The sequence below is a fragment of the Pagrus pagrus genome (genome assembly GCF_965226575.1).
Source record: "Pagrus pagrus genome assembly, chromosome: 24".
Lineage (NCBI taxonomy): Eukaryota > Metazoa > Chordata > Actinopteri > Spariformes > Sparidae > Pagrus > Pagrus pagrus.
In genome coordinates this window covers 15,751,719-15,771,658 of record NC_140206.1, presented here as the reverse complement: position 1 = coordinate 15,771,658, position 19,940 = coordinate 15,751,719, and the positions used below count along the sequence as shown (strand labels likewise).

At 38.8% G+C, this 19,940-nt stretch overlaps 1 protein-coding gene across 4 annotated transcripts in view; it reads right to left on the bottom strand.

Annotated features, from left to right (window-relative positions):
* The window catches only part of atp11a (ATPase phospholipid transporting 11A), a 62,577-nt gene extending 44,186 nt beyond the window's left edge, over positions 1-18,391 (bottom strand). For all 4 annotated transcript variants that reach the window (XM_084347526.1, XM_084347527.1, XM_084347528.1 and 1 more), the window contains exon 1: positions 18,016-18,391. In XM_084347526.1, the coding sequence (XP_084203652.1) occupies positions 18,016-18,060 (45 nt within the window). In that variant the 5' untranslated portion in view covers positions 18,061-18,391. The remainder of the gene's footprint in view (positions 1-18,015) is intronic.
* Positions 18,392-19,940: the final 1,549 nt, after the last annotated feature.

Here is a 19,940-nt window from a genome sequence, read left to right as displayed (position 1 = left end):
GAACCTCTGTAGCAGCACTTTTCTGAAAGCTATTCTAAGGGCATTGCTTGTTATAAACTGCTTGAAGCAGTTATTGCATTGTGAGGCCTGGGTGATAAATAGATAGCAATATGTATAGGGGATATACATGTCCTCAATAGCAATAAGAAAATAGTTTCCCGTGTGCAGTTTCACTAATATCTGGCTATTGTGTGCAATGTGACTGCGAATATCAGCCTCAGCATTTTACCGATTAGCGTTATCTGTGTTTTTTGTGTCCGATTGCCAATGAAATAAATTGATTTAAAAATGCATTTCTTTGGCTCTGAGTGGAAGTATAAAGTAACAGAAAATGGAAATACTAGTACCTCAAAATTGCACTTAAGTACAGTACTAGAGTAAATTGTAATTAGTTACATTCCATCACGGGTTATTTTCAACTTTGACACTAATATTTTTATCTGTACTGCAAATGTGGCTCCAGTTATTGATTATCGGTCTCCTTGATTACTAAATCGATATTGGTATCGGCCTTGAAAAATAACATTTCTGTCTGGTCTGTGGTGTAAACTGAACATCTGGATGAAATAATTTACTCTTGTTTTCAAGGCGCAATGCTACAGCATGTGTTGAAGTTAAGGCCGTTGGCTTGTTAATATCTTTCCATTTGTCTCTAACAAGCAGCTCAAACCTTCCTGCAGATGCTACTGTATGATGTGACTTATGTTCACAGCATGCAGTCAGTTCAAAGTACTCTTGTTGATAAACTAACATTAGAATTTGAACCCTAATATGATCTTTAACATACCTCAGCCTGTCCAGATGACAATGTCATTCATTTTGAGGAGCTCTGATAGGAAAATGTTTCAATAATATTCCAGGACAACAATAGACTTTATCAGATATTTTGCTTTTTCTCTCATTTTCAACGTGTTTTTCATCACTGGAAAATTGGTTGGCTGTTTTCCAGGTTTTCCAGGATGCATGGAACTCCTAGCATTTTTCGCCCAGTCTTTAAAAATGATAATAATAGGACAGATTATAAAGAATGATCAAGAAAAGAGTGATACCGACCAATATGAAACTTCATTACAGTGATAGATTTTTCAGCCATATTGCCCAGGCCTAGGATAGATGCAAGGCAGGAGGGCAGACTAAAAGGCGACTGTGACTCTACTCAGAGGTGGATAGAAGACTATTGTTGTAGATTTACTGTGGATATGCACAGCCATTCTTTGGCTGTCAGGGGAATAAATGCACACACACACTCCTCCTTGCTTCACTGGCCAGCTACTGGGACTGGAAGGGAGTGCTGCTGATGGGCACATGATCCCCCATGACTTGACCTAATGCTGCACACAGGTCACATGGGAATAAGTCTTACAAAGGCTTGATGGTTGAGTAACAACTTGGAAGCTTTCAGCACTGAGGCTACAGTTGTCAAGGTGGACAGTTCTTTTAAATTTTTGTGATACCTTTACTTGGTTACACTTTATAATAACCATCCTTAGTAATTGGTAAATCTATAGTTAATTAAACTTTAGTTATTAGCCAACCTTAGACTGTTAATAAAAAATAACAAAAAAAAAAAATCATCTTTGTCACCATCTCTCACTATTGAGCAGTTAGCTTAAAAAATTGTAATGATTCAGCTCACCATGGCTGCACCTCGGCTCATAAACTTCACATAGAAAACATGACCAGTATGACTCAGTGTCAGACTGTCAAAAATATGTTCCTGCGTCTGGGACGACTCACTCCAAATGTCAAATAATGACCAGACAGAAGTCTGCTGGAGTCAACTTTGTTGCAATAATTTCAAAGTAATTTCTGCTTCACAATTTATTTCTCTATCTCAGTTAGAGCTGGTAGACACAGCACATCAGGTAAACCGACTAAAAAAGAAAAAAGAAAAAAAAAACACACACTCACTAAATCCAACCAATTCCAGTAAATGCACAATCAAGAATAATCAGTAAGGGATGAAGAAAGAATTGAATTGCATCTTGCGCTGCACAATAATGGTAAAAAACCCAACCTTTTTAAAATGATTTTGACAAACATTAAAAATGTGAATGGTCATTGGTTACGGTCCTGAACTGACCCGCATATATGAAAGAACACATCAGACGATGTCACATGACTGCATTGATCTGTCGACACACAGCTTGCTTTAAATAACTCCAACAATGCCTTTGAAAGGCAGTGGGCCCCTTTTTTGCAGGGGTGATACCACCAGAGGTTTTACATGTTAAATAGACATCAAATGTTGATTGATGTTTGATGCCTAACAATGATTATTAATAATCATAAAAATATGACTATTTTAGCTAAATATGATTTTTTTTTCTGGGGCATAAAAGACTTTTAAGGCATTTTTTATGAGGTGTATTTGAACGCACCATGATGCACATGTCCTTTACTGTTTGAAGCGATGTTGATTTCAGAGTTTAAGACATGCACCTGAATGCACCATGAAGTCACTCAGAGTGTGTCAAACTCCAGCACAGACAGATACAATTTTAACTCATATTTATGCCAACAGATTATAAAATGGTATCACACAAATTATTTTGGACACAGAATCAAGTTTTATAAAAAGGATGATCAATCAATAACAATATAGGACTTGTGCTTGACTTACTTGATTGCAATTATTTAACTGAAGATGAAGGCTTTATTGAAAGTTTAGATTCCTTTTGATATGACTGAACACAAGCTTATGTTTGTACAGAACTGTTTGAATTTGGAGAAGACTGTATAAATATAGTTAAACTACTTTAAAAGGGATACTAAAGTCTTACTACCACAAAGTATGTTTCCAATATTCTCAATTGATAAAGGTATTAAACAAGGCTATCCCATTTCCCCTTTGTGTTTCATCGCAGCAGCAGAAATGCTCTCCATTCTTATCTAAAATGCACATTTTGAAAAAACTGACAGTGTTATACAAAATAATTGCTTAAAATATTGCTTGTCTGATATCTTGATAAGAAGCTGTTGTTACTGTACAAGGCCACTTACTGTATGTAAACATTAAAATGTTTCATTAGTTAGTGTTGTGGACACAGGAAGTGACATTTATCACCTTTAAGGCAGGTGATGCTGCACACCCTGTGGGGTGCGAGGGCCTGCTCCACGCTGCTTTCAGCTTTCTTTACTGTTATCTGACTTGATTCATAAAGCATTTAGGGTTGGAGCCATGATCTGTTATATTATATGTACCAACCCACTTTCCTGTGGGGTTTCCCTATGAGTCAGTTCTGTTCATCGGGCTTTTTTTATTTTCCTGATGGTCACAGTGCCATTAACTGTTGGTCTTGTGTGTTTGTGTTTTACCCCACACTGTTAGTGCTTTCACTTCCTGCTGTAAACTAATGCTGTCTATGTGTCTCCAAGGAGCTCAGAGAAAAGTACTAAAATGCTTATAATACTTTTCATCTACATCCAACGTGTTTATTTCCCAACTTTTCATTCTCCCTTTGTCTGCTCTACTCGTTAATGGCAGCACTTTTCGGCCTTCCCTAATGTTTGTCCTGTAGGGACACTGCTGCTTAATGGTGTTCATTAGACTGTTTGTGCTGCCGGTAATCATTGTTAGACTACACACACACACACACACACACACACACACACACACACGCACGCACGCACGCACGCACGCACGCACGCACACACAAAATGTACAAATAATATTCACATATAAGATGCTCAAATCAAAGAATTTTGGAATTTTTTTTTTTCTTAAAAAGGTAGTGATTACGATTCATTGATTATCAAAATAGTCGATGCCTTATTTAATAGTTGAAACCTAATTGATTAACCATTAATCATTGCAGCTACAACAATCCTAAATTCAAATTGTATTATCATATATGAAAGAGGAAAGCATCTGATCTGCACATTTGAGAAGCAGAAACCAGACAATATTATTTTTGCTTAAAAAAGAATTCATCAATTATTAAAATGGTTGCCAATTAATTCTCTCAATCATCTAAACAATGAATTAATGTTATCATATCTGATTCCTTTTCCTAAAAAGAAAAGTTCAAAATTGAAAAATTGATTTTATTTCTGTCGGTCCTTTGGGTTACCTGAGAGGGGTGGGCTCTCAGCACCTGACTGAAATTATATCTGATTGGCTGGCGGGAGCCACTTGTTTTGCCAATTGTCACTGCTGCATTCGGTCATGTCTGCACACAGATCCTGCTATCAATAGGCAAGTCTATTTTTCCCTCTAAATGTACAATTGGCAGAGGCGCCGACTCATGAAGAAGACTCTGTGTTTATGTAAATATACATCATAAAGCCTGAGTGGTATAAAAAGCGATTTTCCGGTATTGTCCAAGACGATAAATCTCATCTATGGTAGCCTGTGTGGCTAAAATTACGCAGCGTGTCCATCTACTTCATAAACACAAATCCAGCCACTGCACAGATTGAATTAAAAGTCAGATTGTAGAGGTTAGACTATCACTGTATAGTGGACTAGCTTAGTGATGTATGATCTAAGCTGTTGGATTAAAATCCCTCTTTTCTGACGTTTTGTGACGTGAAAATCGCTTTACAGTATATAGCACTCAAGCTACCTATATACTGCATACTTACATAAAGACAATCTTCCTCATGAGCTGGCTCCTCTGCCAAATGTGCATTTAGAGGGAAAAACCCGATAGGATTCACCCACGATAGCACGATCTGTGTACAGACATGACTGGACGTAATCCTTGAATGCAGGTGTGATGATTGTTGAGACAAGTAGCTCCCGCCAGCCAATAGGATATAAGCTGAGTCAGGTGCTGAGAGCCCACCCCTCTCAGGCAACGCAAGACATTAATATAAATAAAACCTCTCCAATTTTCTATTTTTCCATTTACAAATTTACTAGATTTTAATTACACACTGATGCATACAACATTTTTGTAAACTCCCAGCAAACAACTGTGATTACTGAGTTCTTAGTAAACCTATGCCACAGTGGAGCTAGGGCTAATAAAGTATGCAACAACATGAAACAATTGAACTGACTGGTAGCTCCTTGTAAAGCCAGTCCCCCTCTCCTGGTTGGTCTTGCTGGTACAGGCTCCAGAGACTCTAAAGCGATCATATGTTGATCAACTGGTGAAGAACTGCAGTCAAATCCTAATTGTGTCATCGTTTATTAGATTACTGTACACCAATTTGTTCTCTGCTTTATACCGTTTTGTCATTTCCCTTCAGTTGAGCTTCACTGCTCCCAGTTCTGTTGTGTCCTATCCATGGTGATTCATTGTCACATGCCCCCATGAATCCTGCTGCCCTTCCATGTCACCCAGGAAGACACACACTCAATGAGAGTGTGAGAGGGCCAGGAGGGGAGAAAAAGACTATATGGTCAGTTTTATCTTCATTATCTACTTGACAAGCCTGACATAACTTCCTCTTTCTCTGTGCTCACTTCTACCACTGACCATTATCTAACTGTTTGAATCATCCGTCCCTTCGTTAGCTGTTGTCTCTCATCCATCATCCATTGATTCTTTTTGTCTGACTGATGTATGTCACAGTGTGATACTGTCAGAGCGGATGAGGCACATTGATATTGCTATTTTATGCAGCAAAAAAACTATTTTTTTATCCTACATTCCTGAAATTCTTCACAAGTGTGATAATCACATCTCAGTAAAAATCACAGGACAAATCAGAGGGATGAGGGGTGGCTAACGGCATCATATGGCACTCATGAGACCAGTCACATGACCGGGGCTGAGTACCATGTTGGAAATGGATTCCTAGAAGTTCTGTGATCTTAGTAAGATCCTTACACTGTCCAGCTGTTAAATCTAAAATAAGTAAAAGTGTGGCAGTGCGGTCATGCATAGTCACAATTACAGTTGCCGAATGGACTGGACTTCTACAGCACTTTTCCAGTCTACTGACCGCTCAAAGTGCTTTTCAACACTTTTCACATTCACACACATGCATGCTGTGATGGCAGAGGCTGCCATGCAAGGTGCTGGCCTGCTCAACAGGAACAATTTGGGGTTCAGTATCTTGCTCGAGGATACTTCAACGTGCAGCCAGGGGAGCCCGGGAATCAAACCGGCGACCTTTCAATTACTGGACGATCCACTCCACCTCCTGAGCCACAGTTCTGAGAAGTAGTAACTTCAACAACTTAAAGATTTTATTTACTCTTCCATTAAAATGCACTCAGTGCTTTTATGTGGCTGCAGCTGCAAGACAAAATAATTCATCATGAAACAAAGTGAAATTACTCACTGAACTGAATGCACTTAAAATATACACACGTACACCAAGCGGGTTTGATGCACAAATCCTAAAGGAAAGCTAGTTCACTGAGCCCTGCATCTCCACTCCTACCACCAGTACTAGCCTCAATTACTTTACAACATGCAACTGCAGCTGACTTGTATTACTTGATGTGAATCTTTAAACTACTCAAATCCTCAGGGGAAATTTACTTTACAGCAAGAAGAGTTATTCCTCCTTAAATATAAAGCATATATATTTGATGATATAACAGTAAAGTCAATGAAAAATTCACCAGCTTGAGCTATAGTATCACTATTATGCCTATAACCAATTATTTATATACAATTAAACCCATTACAGTGTATATATTTTATAACCAACCAGTCAACTGACTGCCTTTTTCCATTGCTGTTTATCATTTTAATAGAAAAAATAATACATTTTGAAGCATTTTCTCTTCTTGTGCTCCCTCTAATACCTGCCACTGTCCAAACTTCAGAAAGCTTTAGTTTGATTTCTGCTAGAAAGACAACACATGAAACAATTTCTCAAGTAACTTGAGCAACTCAATTACTAAAAATCACTGATGCTCTGTTTAATCCATATAACTATACACAGCACTGTGTTTTGCACAAATGATTAATACTGATGCACAATGCACTTATGCTGTAGACACATGACATGAAGAAGATGTGATCTGCAAAATGGAGGATGAGAGAGAAAATAGTAATTGACGAAGAGGAGAGACAGACCAGGTTAAAACAACAGAAACCACAATAGCATGACATCAAGACTTCACATTACAGCATCTCAACAGAAAGCATGTCCTCAGGTGTAGGTCAACTCTTCAACATAGTAAATTAAATGGGCATTTACTAATGTAGTTAGCTAAATTTATGAAAAATTATTTGTTTATTTTCAAGAGACACTCTTAATAAAGCAAAAGTATTTCTTATCTGATTACTCAATACATTTTTGAATAACCGGTGAAATAATAGATGACTATCAATGATCGATAGCCGCAGCAATACTTTGTGTAGTAAATCAATCCTGCAGATTTAGTACCCAACCTGATGGCACGCAATATACAAAATACAGCTGGGTTGCAAATTTAGTGGTGGCCCTGTTTTGTTTGTGGCAATTACACTCAAATATTAATGTGGTGATTATTTATTCATGTTAAAACGCTACATGCACATTTAAAAGGATTTGATGTTGTCATCCAGGTTTACCCTGATTAATGATGCACCAAGGGAAATATATTGATGTGACTGTAGTGCCATTATTTATATTGCTCTCCTGCGTTACACTTCTCCCAGTGTGTGTATAGTCCTGTGCTGCACCTTCAATTGTGTTTGTGGCTTCAAATTATAACTCTGTCTTAATTCCAAGGAGCCTCTATTCTCAAGGTTAGTGTTCAATATTACATGTTCTTACATATTCCGAGGAAAAATAACAACTCTTAGAAGCAAACTTCTTCACTACAGTTGAAATTGAATAAATGTAGCCTGTCATAATCTAGTCATGTGGAAACCAAAAATACATCTCTAAAAGTCAATTTTGGCTCTAATGTCACAACATGTCATCTCAATTCTATCAGAGACATTTTTGAGTGCAGTAATGTGTATGCTCAGTATTATATCACTTGGTGTTGCTCTGCTGTGGCAGACTGACAGCCTGACAGTCAGAGTGGTTAGAGAGGATCACAGTCATCTACTGCCAGAGTGCATCGATAATCTTACAGAATAATCAATGCTGTTTCATGTGCACAAGTTGTTCTGTTTTGGAATTCACTTGAGCGCTCAGCAATTTCAGCTTCCTACTGAACGTTGATATGCAATTAACTGCCCTGTATCGTCCGCACTTCCAGCCAACAATAATACTGGTTTGCATTTTGTTGCTTGGCTTCGCAACAAATGCACCTTCAGGAATAGGCAAAGGGAACTTTTAGAAGATGTTGTACTACAGCTTGTAACAGGGCCTTGGGCTACAAAAGTGGCTTCACAAGTGCTCCCGTTGGATTTCATTGAAAAGCTTTTAAATCTGCCTCAGGAGAAACTGCAGGGGCTCCAGCTTCTGTAATTTGTGTGTCTGTAAAATAAAACACTTAAATGTCTGTATTATTCTGAAATAAAAACAGAGATACGATGAAGGCAAGCAAGGATGAGTCTATTCTGGGTTGTTTTTTTTTTATCAAAAGCATAAAGCCTCTCTCATTCACTTTATGTGGGCCTGTGGTCTGAGATGGAGCTGGCCAATATACAATACTGACATTCTATTGTTATTATTATTGATATGAGACTATATATCATCTTAGATTTGGGCATAACTGTTGTCATTTCCTGGTTTTAAAGGCTGCATTGCAGTAAAGTGATGTCATTTTCTGAACTTACCAGATTGTTCTACTTGTTATAATACTTGCCTATCTACTTTCCTTCCATTACTGATGATTATTTGTCAAAAATCTCATTGAGTTAATATTTTGTGAAAGTACCGATAGCCATATTGTCTTAATATCAATACTGAAGTCAGCTTATAGTGGATTTTTAAATAATCCATATTTCCATAATGATGTCCTGCTAATGTCTCAGGCAAAGAAAGCAAAGAGGATGAAAAAGGAGGAGACCTTTAGGCTAAGAGGAAGAGGCGGGGGTTGGGGGAGCAGCGAGTGCACTGTCAGCATCTCCATGTAGGAAGAGGGGGTGTGCACTCTTCCTTCACTTTTCTGTCTGACACGAGGGCCGTGGGGAATGGTGTGTTCTGCTACCATTGCCTCAGATAGGGAGAACATTAAGGTGTACCTGCCCCCCTCAGCATTTTCACTGGCACCTCGGAGCAATGTTATTATGATGAACTTCAAACAACATCTCTCATTCCCTCTCTCTGTATCGGTCTCTCTTTGGATAGAGGCCTCCACGCACCATTAACCCTGAGCCATCCATCATCTGTCTCCTTATGCAATGGGCTGTAAAACACGGTTAATGTTACGGCAACGACACTGATACAACCCCTTAATGGAGCTCACACTCGTCAGCAGGTACTGTGTGGGGAATGTGAGGAGATAAACTTTTATGAAGCAATTACTTTTTTGTCTTTTATGTATCAGCAGATAATTTAAAAATGAGGAAACAAATCTTATCTTAAACAGTATTAGAAGTTACATATGGACTCTTATATTAGTGGTTCTCTACCCACTGAGTCACAAGAACACTGCAAATTGCAAAAAATGTGTCTTTGCATGTATGTACACGGATCAGCCAAAACATAAAAACCACCTGCTTAATATTCTGCAGTTTGTGGTGGATCCTTTAGGTCCTGTATGTTGGGGGGTGGGGCCTCCATGGATCAAACGTGTTCCAGCACGTCCACAGATGCTGACGCAGATTGGGATCTGGGGAATTTGGAGGCCAGGTCGACACCTTGAGCTCTCTGTCATGTCCTCAAGCCCTTCCTGAGCGGATTTTGTGGTGTGGCAGGGTGCGCTGTCCTGCTAAGGGGGCCACTGCCATTGGGGAGTGCCGTTGCCATGAGGTACACTTGGTCTGCAACGGTGTTTGGACAGGTGTTGCATGTCAAGTGGCATCCGCATAGATGCCAGGACCCAAGAATTCTCAGCAGAACATTGCATTGTAACAAGGTGATTAATGGGACTCACATCACCTGTCAGTGGTTTTAATGTTGTGACTGATCCATGTATACTGTGTATTTATTGTTTATACATACTAAATATGTATGGATGTATGTGTGTATGAACATTGCTGTTTAACTTTGACACCTATAGTTATTAGATTAGTATTTGAATGTCCAATTTACTCACCACCCAGTTGTAACACTGAGCCCATTCACACAGGTGGCAAGAGCTTCTTCAGCGATGTTTGTGTTAATACCGCTTTTTTTTACTGTTGATTGTAATTTAATTCATATTGTATCATCATGGAAACAAATACAGGGTGCTGCGGAATGAGATTAAAAAGTGAAGCAGCAAATTCTCAAATATTGCAGACTTTTATAAATCACTTCATCCAGACCAAGAACTAAATATTAAGAATTATGAATACTATCATTTTCAAATTAGTCTTTAATCACACTTGATTATACTTGATTTTAGAAACAGCAATCAGACAGACCCTCTAGATACACAGCTGGCTCACTGTCAAGAATTATAGACATCGACCCCCCTTTTTATTTTAAATTGACTTACTTTTTTACTTCATTCAGTATCATTCTTTACTTTTTTTACATGTTGTTGTTTTATTTGTTCCTATTGGTAAAAGTCTATTGTAACTTGTATCGTAAGACATACCATTTTTTGAAGTCTCTTTATTATAGTTTGTATGGGGTCTCATGTGGAGAGTTGTGTTTTTACAAGTTTTCATTGTTAAAAAGAAAAATAACAGTTAAAAAAGATAAAAGTAAAGCAGCAGCCAGTGAAGCTGCAAAACAATCCAGAGACGAGCGGCTTAGTAAGAGACCGTAAATCCTTCAGGTAAAGAGGTTAACCCTGGTGCACTTTGTGGATTGTGGACAGTATGGGCGAGCGGGTGTTAAATGATTAGCATGAGGCTAAGAGGAAACCTGCTGCTGTTGGCAAATACATGAGCATGCTTCTAAAGCCACTGTGCAGTTTCACAACAACATGGCTGTCCTTTAGAGCTGTAACAATCAATTAATGAGGTGTCAGCTATTACATTAACAACCAACTACTTTGAGTAACTTTTTAAGTAACTTTTTAAGCAGGGGGCCCTGCAGCTGTCTGTCAGAATAAAAGACTACCTTTCCGATGTCCTCAATTTACCAACTTTTGATAAACACACACCAAGCCATGCATATGGTAGATGGTAAATTACATGCATTTATGTAGCGCTTGTCTAATCTACCGATTAAATGTGACAACTGCTACAACACTTGTCACATGTAACCATTCATACACACATTCTTACACTGATGGCAGAGGCTGTCATGTGCTTCCTATCCAAAGTGCTCCACATAATTTCTATGGTTAGCCATTAACACACACTCACACACCAACTGAACAGCCATCAGGAGTGACTTGGGGTGTCTATCCCAAGGACACTTTGACAGAGGTATTGAAACACTGACCATCTGGTCAGTGGAGGACCCATTCTATCTCTTGAGCCACAGCTGCTCCCAATACATGCTATTGTACATTTACCATTACTGTGGCAATTTACAGTTAGAGTATTAGTGGCAGAAAGACATATTTTGCTGTAAAGAGTTATCTGACACAGTAGTAGTAGTCATTTTTGTGTCTGTCATGGTTGATTTGTTTTGACTTGTCTAATTACTTATTACATCCCAGTATTTTTAGGCAATATCACGTTACATAATACATATCTTGATATTTTGAAATCTCCCCCTAAAAAACACCAGCCCTGCAGTGGAAGACTCCATAACAAGCTACACAAACGTCAGTCCACACCGTCAGCCAGTCTGCTTATGAATTATTGACAACTAGACAAAGCCAAGATGTTCATGTGATCCGCTGACCTCTGCGTCACATAGCTACTACAGTATTCCACCTCCCCACTCACTAACCGTAACACTGCAGACGCAACAATATGATCACCAGCCACTATTCACTCAATTAAACAGTTATTCTTGCCTCATATGCACAGATCGTTTATCATGCTTCACGTTATTGCCTCCTACTGAAGGAAAAAAAAAAAAAACATATGTCCCAATCAGCAGGTGGGAAATAAGCAGTTGGAGATCAGTGATTGGCTTAGATTTTAAAGTATAGCTGTAAAATGGATTAGGTGGGTGAAGGTATAGTGAACACCAGTAACCCTTTAATCCACTATGTGAAGGCAGGAAGCCAGACAGAGAGAGAGGGGAGGCACTTCCTGTCCCGGAATCCAGATTAGCCAGCAGCAGAGGAATGCTGCCCGGCTGCTTTTAAGACACCTCCACACACTCACACACACTCACACTCCCTCACACTCACCCACACGCACACCCACACACACACACACACACACACACTCACACACACACACACACACACACACACACACACACACACACACACACACTCACACACACACACACACACACACACTCACACACACACACACACACACAGTACATCTTATCTAGTTTGTTTCATCCACTGCTTGAAACTAGTGCTGCAACTGTGCATCATGCATTCAGTTACTATATTTGAGATTAAACAGAAGAACACTTTAAGTTTTTGAAATTTTAACAAAAATTGACATTAACCATTTTAATCAATGGTCAAAAGTTACATTTGATGTTCAGTTAAAGGGACAGTTCATCCCAAAATCAAACAAACATATGTTCCTCTTTTTCCTCGCTTACCCTACCTGTAGTGCTATTTATCCACCTAGATTGTTTTCGGCTATACAGATGTCTGCCCTCTCTTCAATATAATGGAACTAGATGGCACTCGGCTTGTTTTGCTCGAAGTGCTGAGAAATGCATTTTAACAACTCAACAACAATGTCTCTTTCAAGAAATCATGACCAGGTTACTAATAATAATCCACAGACCTTGTGAGCAGTGTTATGGAGGAACTATTTTCTTTTAGCAAACTACGCTGGCCAAATGTATCACCGCACAGAAGGAAGCGTGCATCTACTCATGGACGGTAAGTGTAGAAGAAAAGTGAAACCTGACTGTCTTAAATAAACAAAACAAAAAGGTAGTTAAACCACACTAACTGCTGTTCTACAGGTATTTCAAGAATCCTTAAGAGTCTAGCCATCTGGGAAGGCCTTAAAATAATATGATAATCTTTTTAGACTCTATCGCAAAAAACAATATGTATGTCAATATTTAGAAATGTCCTTAAAAGCACATCATAACTACTAGGATTGAGCAACAAAATCAAATATCATTATTTTTGACCAAATACCTCGACGTAGATACTGCAACAATATTACAGGGGTGACTGTTGGTCAATGATCATCAGTGATGTGGATATTAGGACTACATGGGTAAAGACAAATATCAAAACAAGTAGAACAGTCTGCTAAGTTCAGATCTCAGACGGTATATAGTCACGATAACGATATACATCGTATATATTGCCATGCCTTACATCTCTTTTATATTTTCATAGGAAAATTAATCTTTTCTTATTTTTCTTGTGTAGTACAAAACAAAACGAGCAAGGAAGCCAGAATCACAGCAGCCAGCAGCAGCAAACATGATATTTTACATGTTGATGGTCTGAAGAGTCTATGATGATTCTGGAAATACAGATGCTTTGCACTGTGACTTAAATATAATATTAATACATGAGAGTAATTGGTAGGGCTGGTTTTACTCATGACACACATGAGCAACCATAAGGAAACCAGTAGCACCTCATTTCTGCTGCACTTCACAACCAGCATGTGTGAATTTGTTACATCTTTCAACAGTAAATACTGAAAAAAAAAAGCAAGTCCATAATTGTTACAATCTCATAGGTTTGTAATACTGAACTGGTAAAAGGTAAACAAAAAAATACAAGGAAAAAAGAAATCTCAAAGTACAAAGAAAAATAAGAAAATGAGAGGATCAGTCAGAAGAGAAGAGACATGAAAATAAAGAAACAAGGTATCAAAGAATTAGAAAAGCTAAATGAAATCTTATAAAACAATTTTTTGTTTTTTTAAATAAATAAAATAAAGAAGAGTGAAAGGAGCCATTTAAAAAACAAAAAGCAACTTAGCTGTTAAAGGTCTATGATGTCAAACCGTGTTTAGTTTAGAAAACAGGCCACAGAGATGAACATGAAACAAATTGTGAAGAAAAAAATACTAGTTCTGGCAATTCAGTACTGCACTGAAGACAGTGGAGAGTCTGTAATTTAGAACAATAAATGGTACGTTCAAAACTTTAAGCAGAGCCTTAAATTACCCCGAGAAGAGAACAAAAGAAGGGACGTAATGCAGCGGAGTGAATACAGTACGAGTACACTGGATCGGAGCGCTCCGACATGTCACTGTGATTACATTTTGTTCTCATTCGGCCTGGACGGGAGTGACAGCCACTAAGATTACAACTCGACATGTTAAACTAAAAAGATAGCAATAGGCTTGCATAACATCCTCTGCCATTTTATCCCATCAGAGATGGCAGCGACTGCAGAGATTGACCAAATGACCCTGCAACAGTACAACTGCTATCCAAGTGGTGATGTGTCCTCAGATAAACTCAATTAGACTCATTTGTTTATTTCACCCACATTTTCATCAGAGTGTTGACGTAATCACATTAAATGAATACTAACTACTTCTTTCTTGACTACTTAAAGATATTTTAAATCATAGTATTGTGTGTTATTGAAGGTACAGTAGGGGTCTGGGGATGCAACTAACTTTTATTTTTATTGTTGATTAATCTACAGATATTATCTCCATTAATAGATTGAATTGTTTGTTCACCATGTTTGCATCCTTTCGTCGCATCTTGGACATCGACACCACTGTGCACTACGTCCTTTTTAGGCTCCAAATTAAGGTGAATAAGTAATGACCAATTAATATGAGACTGCAGAAAATGTGTTTGCAGAAAAGCATTAATATAATTTCAAAGGGCCTCTGTGGTACCCCTGTGCTGTGCTAGAAGCTGGTTGCTTGATTATGGTAGCGGAGTTGAACTGTCACGGAAAATAAGACCCGAGTCCTTCACAAAAAAAAAGTCCAGCAGCATTAAACAACTTAAACAAATCACCCACAGGCTTGTATCAATCAAGAAAGACAGGAAAGGAAAGGTCTCATTTTTCACGTCACATTACAATCCTCTCACATCTGAGCAATAAAAAAAGGTTCATGCATGTAAACTGCTACAAATTGTTACATAAAGCCCCATCAAAGTGGATTTAGTCTGAGAAATAAATAAAGTTTCTTGTAGTGTACAGGGGTTCTATCTTTATATAACTCACTCGTTTAAAATATAGAAAGGCTTAAATGTACGCATTGTTAGGGGCACTTGGTTAGCGGCACTTTGAGTGACAGGTACCCACGAGCTGTCTGCTCGGCTTCACCTCGGCTAATTGCAGTCACTGAACTTGATCCCTCGACTGTATTTATTGTGTTGGTGCCCATTGTAGAATTTGTTAATGCAGATATTGGACAAATAATATGGCTTTCTGTACGCTTACTTGGACTAAAAGAAAGCGTGGAGGGACAAGCACCTGTGTTTTAGATTAACGAGCGAGTCTGTTAGCGTTAACCTGCAGACAGCTGCTTGGGCCGGCGAGCTCTGGAGGGATCAGCTGCGGAGAGAACCCGGACCTTTAGGACTCCAGATGTTCACAAAATCACCAGGAGTTGAACAGAGTACAGAGTTTGTTTTTTTTAAACTTTTGGTTTGAATGGCCAGGAGTTAGGCAGAGTCAGCTGCTGCCAAGATGGCGACAGCTGGTGCCACCCATTTTGAGCTTCATTCTGGCTCTTCAGAAACCTATGGTTGACGTCACAGTGGCTTTGTCCACTATTTAATACAGTATATATTCTGCAACTAACGATGATTTTCATTGTTGATAAATTTATTAATTGTTTCCTCAATTAATCTTTTAATTGATTGGTCTTTAAAACGTCAGAAAATGGTTTGATCAGTGTTTCCCAAAACCCAAGATGGCATTCTCAAATGTCTTGTTTTGTCCACAACCCAAAGATATTCAGTTTACTGTCATAGAGGGGTGAAGAAAATCAGTAAAAAAAAAATCACATTTAAGAAACTGGAATGAGAACATTTTGAGTTTTTTTTTCCTTTAAAAGTTACTCAAACCGATTAATCAGTTATTAAAATAGTTGGTGATAAATTTAATGGTTGACAACTGATTAATTGTTGCAGCTCTAAGAAATACTGAAGAGTATTTGAAAAAAACGTTGTCATCATAAATACCAGGGGACGTTCTGGTCCACAGAAAGACTTTGCAACACTTTTGTTTTGGATAAGTTCGCAAATGCAAATGATGTAAATAAAAACAATGAAAAATGGCTTTTAAGTGCTGTAAGAGCAATATCTTTAAAAAGAATCCATTCCTTTTGATATTCTACTCAATTCTTTGTTACATAGTCATAAAGGCAACAAATACCGCATTGGGAAAAAAATGTAAAACTAAAGCAACCAAAGGCGCATGAAACATTGGCATGAAATATATTCTTGCCACACACCAAGATGTTGGATGCATTTTTTCCCTCATTTCAAATGAGCTTGAGCATGCATTAGAGCCTCGGAACTGGATAGATTACACTTTTAAATAAAGACTGAATTTATAATTGGTTTCAGTTTACAGATGTGGTCAGAGAGAGAATCCTCCCTTACAGTTGGCTCCGCGTACTGACTGATATTTCATAAAGGCCTTATATTGACAACCTGATAATTGTTTCTTACCCTAATCTTAAGCATTTCGCAGTCTCTCTGCATCCAGGTTCTTGCAATCAATTTAACCCTAACCCATTTGTCTAAAGCAGTTATCCAGATCAATTACAGCAGCAGACCTCATCAGGATCCCACATCCTACCAGTCACTGGCTTGTCTCCGCGTGTTTCTTATTTCCATTTCACCCTCCACAGAGTGGGGATTGTATTTAATCAGCCATTTGGGAGGCCGTTGTCTAAGCCTCAGCTGAGCATGGAGACAGGGTATAAACCTTTGGCGGCTCTCATGTGAGCAGGGCTTGCTCTGTCTGGATTCTTGTCAAACACATTACTGTGGAGCCTAATGCAACTCGCAGCCATACAGGTCGGCTGCTCCAACGCTGCCCATCGATTTTGACTACCAGGGAGAAAACAAGTGGATTACATAATTCATGACTGACTAGTCCATTTGTAGTCTTGTTCAACTGGGAGAAGGAGCATTATAAATTAGTGAGTGAAAAGCACACAAATGAGTTCAACAGTAACCTGCACAAAAAAGAAAAAACATCCACCAAAGTAATTTTGGCTTATGTAAAAGAAGTCATAGATATGCAAATAAGCTGTTAATGGCTGAAAAGGTGCACTGATTTGACCTTTTCACACAAATAAAACCATATTGTCTCATTATTTCAAACTGAGTAACAACTGCTGTCTGACTCTCTTGGCATGTCCCGTCATGACTAGATATGTAACCTGCCCTCCAGAAGTCTGCATTACAACTGGTGATGATAAGAGGGAACTCCACCTTTCACTTAATGAAGTCCCAGAGTGATTTGCAGACAACATGTGCAATGCTTGAAATGCAATTGCAAAACAACAGCGGGTAGTTTTACAACCCTTACTCATTTACTTACAAGTCCAACTTCTCCCCAATGAAATTTACATAATTAATGGGAGATTGCACTCCTGACACACTTTTAGAGTTACACATTTGAGATCATATGTGACTTCCATTGAAAATTGAAATCTAAAAAAACACTATTTACATACTATTAGTCTTAGTATGAACCAATGGTGACAGGTAGGTGGGCTAAAGTCATCATTCATCAACTATTGTCATTTGAGCCGAGCTGTTAACGTCACACTGCCACTGTTTAATGATTAAAAGACCACAGTGTGACGGGAACTGAAATGAATCATAGCTGATGGGCTGTTTAGTGTCAGACAGTGTCCCAGTGAGCCTCGTTCCTCTCCCTTTCTCAAGTGAAACTTAATCCCGGATGAGCCGCTTCGGCGGAATTCGATAGCAATAGTGACGAAAAGCTCACACGTTTTCGGCTTTTCTTCGTAAAATACATTAAAAGAAAACAGAGAGAGCTTTGGTCTGCAGCGACCAGGACTAGCTAAATAAAGTAGCCTTCACATGAAGAGCTTTAAAACTTACATATCTGCTGATGAGGGTCCGAAGAGTGCTGAAATCCATCCCCATCCTGTTCCTCTTTCCTCCCCGGCCACTTCTTTTCCTTCGTCTTCTTCTTCTTCTTCTTCTTCTTTCTGAGCCGTTTCTCCACAGGTTATGTTCTTCTTTCGTCCATGACTTTAACTCCCGTTCTCTTCTTTCTGAGTTTAAAAAAAAAAAAGGTAAAAAGGAAGCCTCGGTCCGACAACCTGAACTCACCTACGGGAGTGTGTAACAGGCTCTACAGGCAGGAGGAGCGGTTGTGTGTCCGCGCCGCCCTCTCTACACTTCATACAGGCACAGACAAGTGCGGCGCCCCTCCTGCGAGACCAGCGTCAAGTCCCTGCGGCTCCCTCGCGCTCGCTCTCCCCCCCTCTGCGCGTGTACTAGTAATCTTCTTGTCTCGCGCCGCGGCTAAAGGAGCTTTCGTTTCATCTACGTCACGCGAAGCCAGGTGGTGGCGCATGCGCACTCTAGTGTTTTGTTTTTTTTGGCATGTGATTGATTGGACGCAGTAGTTAATTAGGAGATTGATTTGTCTGGCGTTGTGTGTGTGTGTGTGTGTGTGTGTGTGTGTGTGTGTGTGTGTGTGTGTGTGTGTGTGTGTGTGTGTGTGCGCGCGCGCGCATGCATGTGCGTGTGTGTGGTGGTGGTGGTGGTGGTGGTGATGTGTGTGTGTGGGGGGGGGGGGGGTCAATTTGGGACACCCCAGCGGTGCTGTCCATCCGCTGGGTCCTGAAATCTTTAAAAGAATTCTACAAATGTCTCTTTTCCGCATACATAAAATTGAATAATAAAAAAAGTTCCATAAATACTTCGCATCATCTTCTACTTAATTGATTAATTAATTAATTGATTAATTAATTTAAGCACATAAACAACAAAAATAAAAAATCACAAGGTTAACCTAACCCTCAACTGACAACTGATGTCTAAAAATTATTTAAAAAATATATATTGTTGTCTTCATTCTTGATATGCTTTTTTGATTGTGGCTGCATAAATTAAAGGTGCACTATGTAGTTTGGGGGATGATTTTTTTTAATGCCTAAACAAACTATAAAATAACACTCCTGAATTAACAAACTGACTTTAAAGGACAACACGATTTCATACTGTTTTGCTTTGTTTATATGTGGCGGACCCTGCCACCTTTCTATCTTCAAACAATGCTCTGGGACCTTATTTTCCTCTGAGAACAGCTTATTTATTCACTAATGGAAAAATGCATTCTGAGTTTGTAGCCTATTATTACCTCATTAATACTGTAAATATTAATATTAATTAGTAATGAATGTATCATGAAGTCATCAGTTTGTAAACGTTGACTGACTGAGAGGTCAGCAGGGTGAGAACTACAGTTCGCGGTGCGTTGTTTCCGGAGGGAAGTGTTTTCATTCATTGGTCCGTCCTCTGTTTCCTGGAGACGCTGTTCGGTTTTCGGCGGGTTCTGTTGGAACACTAGTGTCAAGGCCGCTGTAATTACAGCCACCGTATCCGGTTGTAGCCTTCAAAAAAAAAACACTGCTCAAATTAGTCTTGTCTTGATCCCAACACGTGCAGTTCAGGGTCATGTAGAAAGGATTTAAATGCCTTTCAGTCATTTTGTTTCTGTTTTTTAAAACATTGATTCTATTTTACGTTGGCATTATTGTAATTTTTGGAATATTTTTTTTTAACTATTTAGGTTGGCCATACTGTAAATTAGTACAGTATACATACTATAGTATTTTTGATGACATTTCAATTTACCTTTTCTGCCTTCCCAAGGACATCTACATATACATAAATACAAATTATTCAGATCATGAGGTCCATGTGAGAAAGACCAGTGTACACACTGGGATGACAATCAGTTTTCCATTCTTTAACAGATTTTATAGGCCTATTTCTGATATTAATCTAAAGAC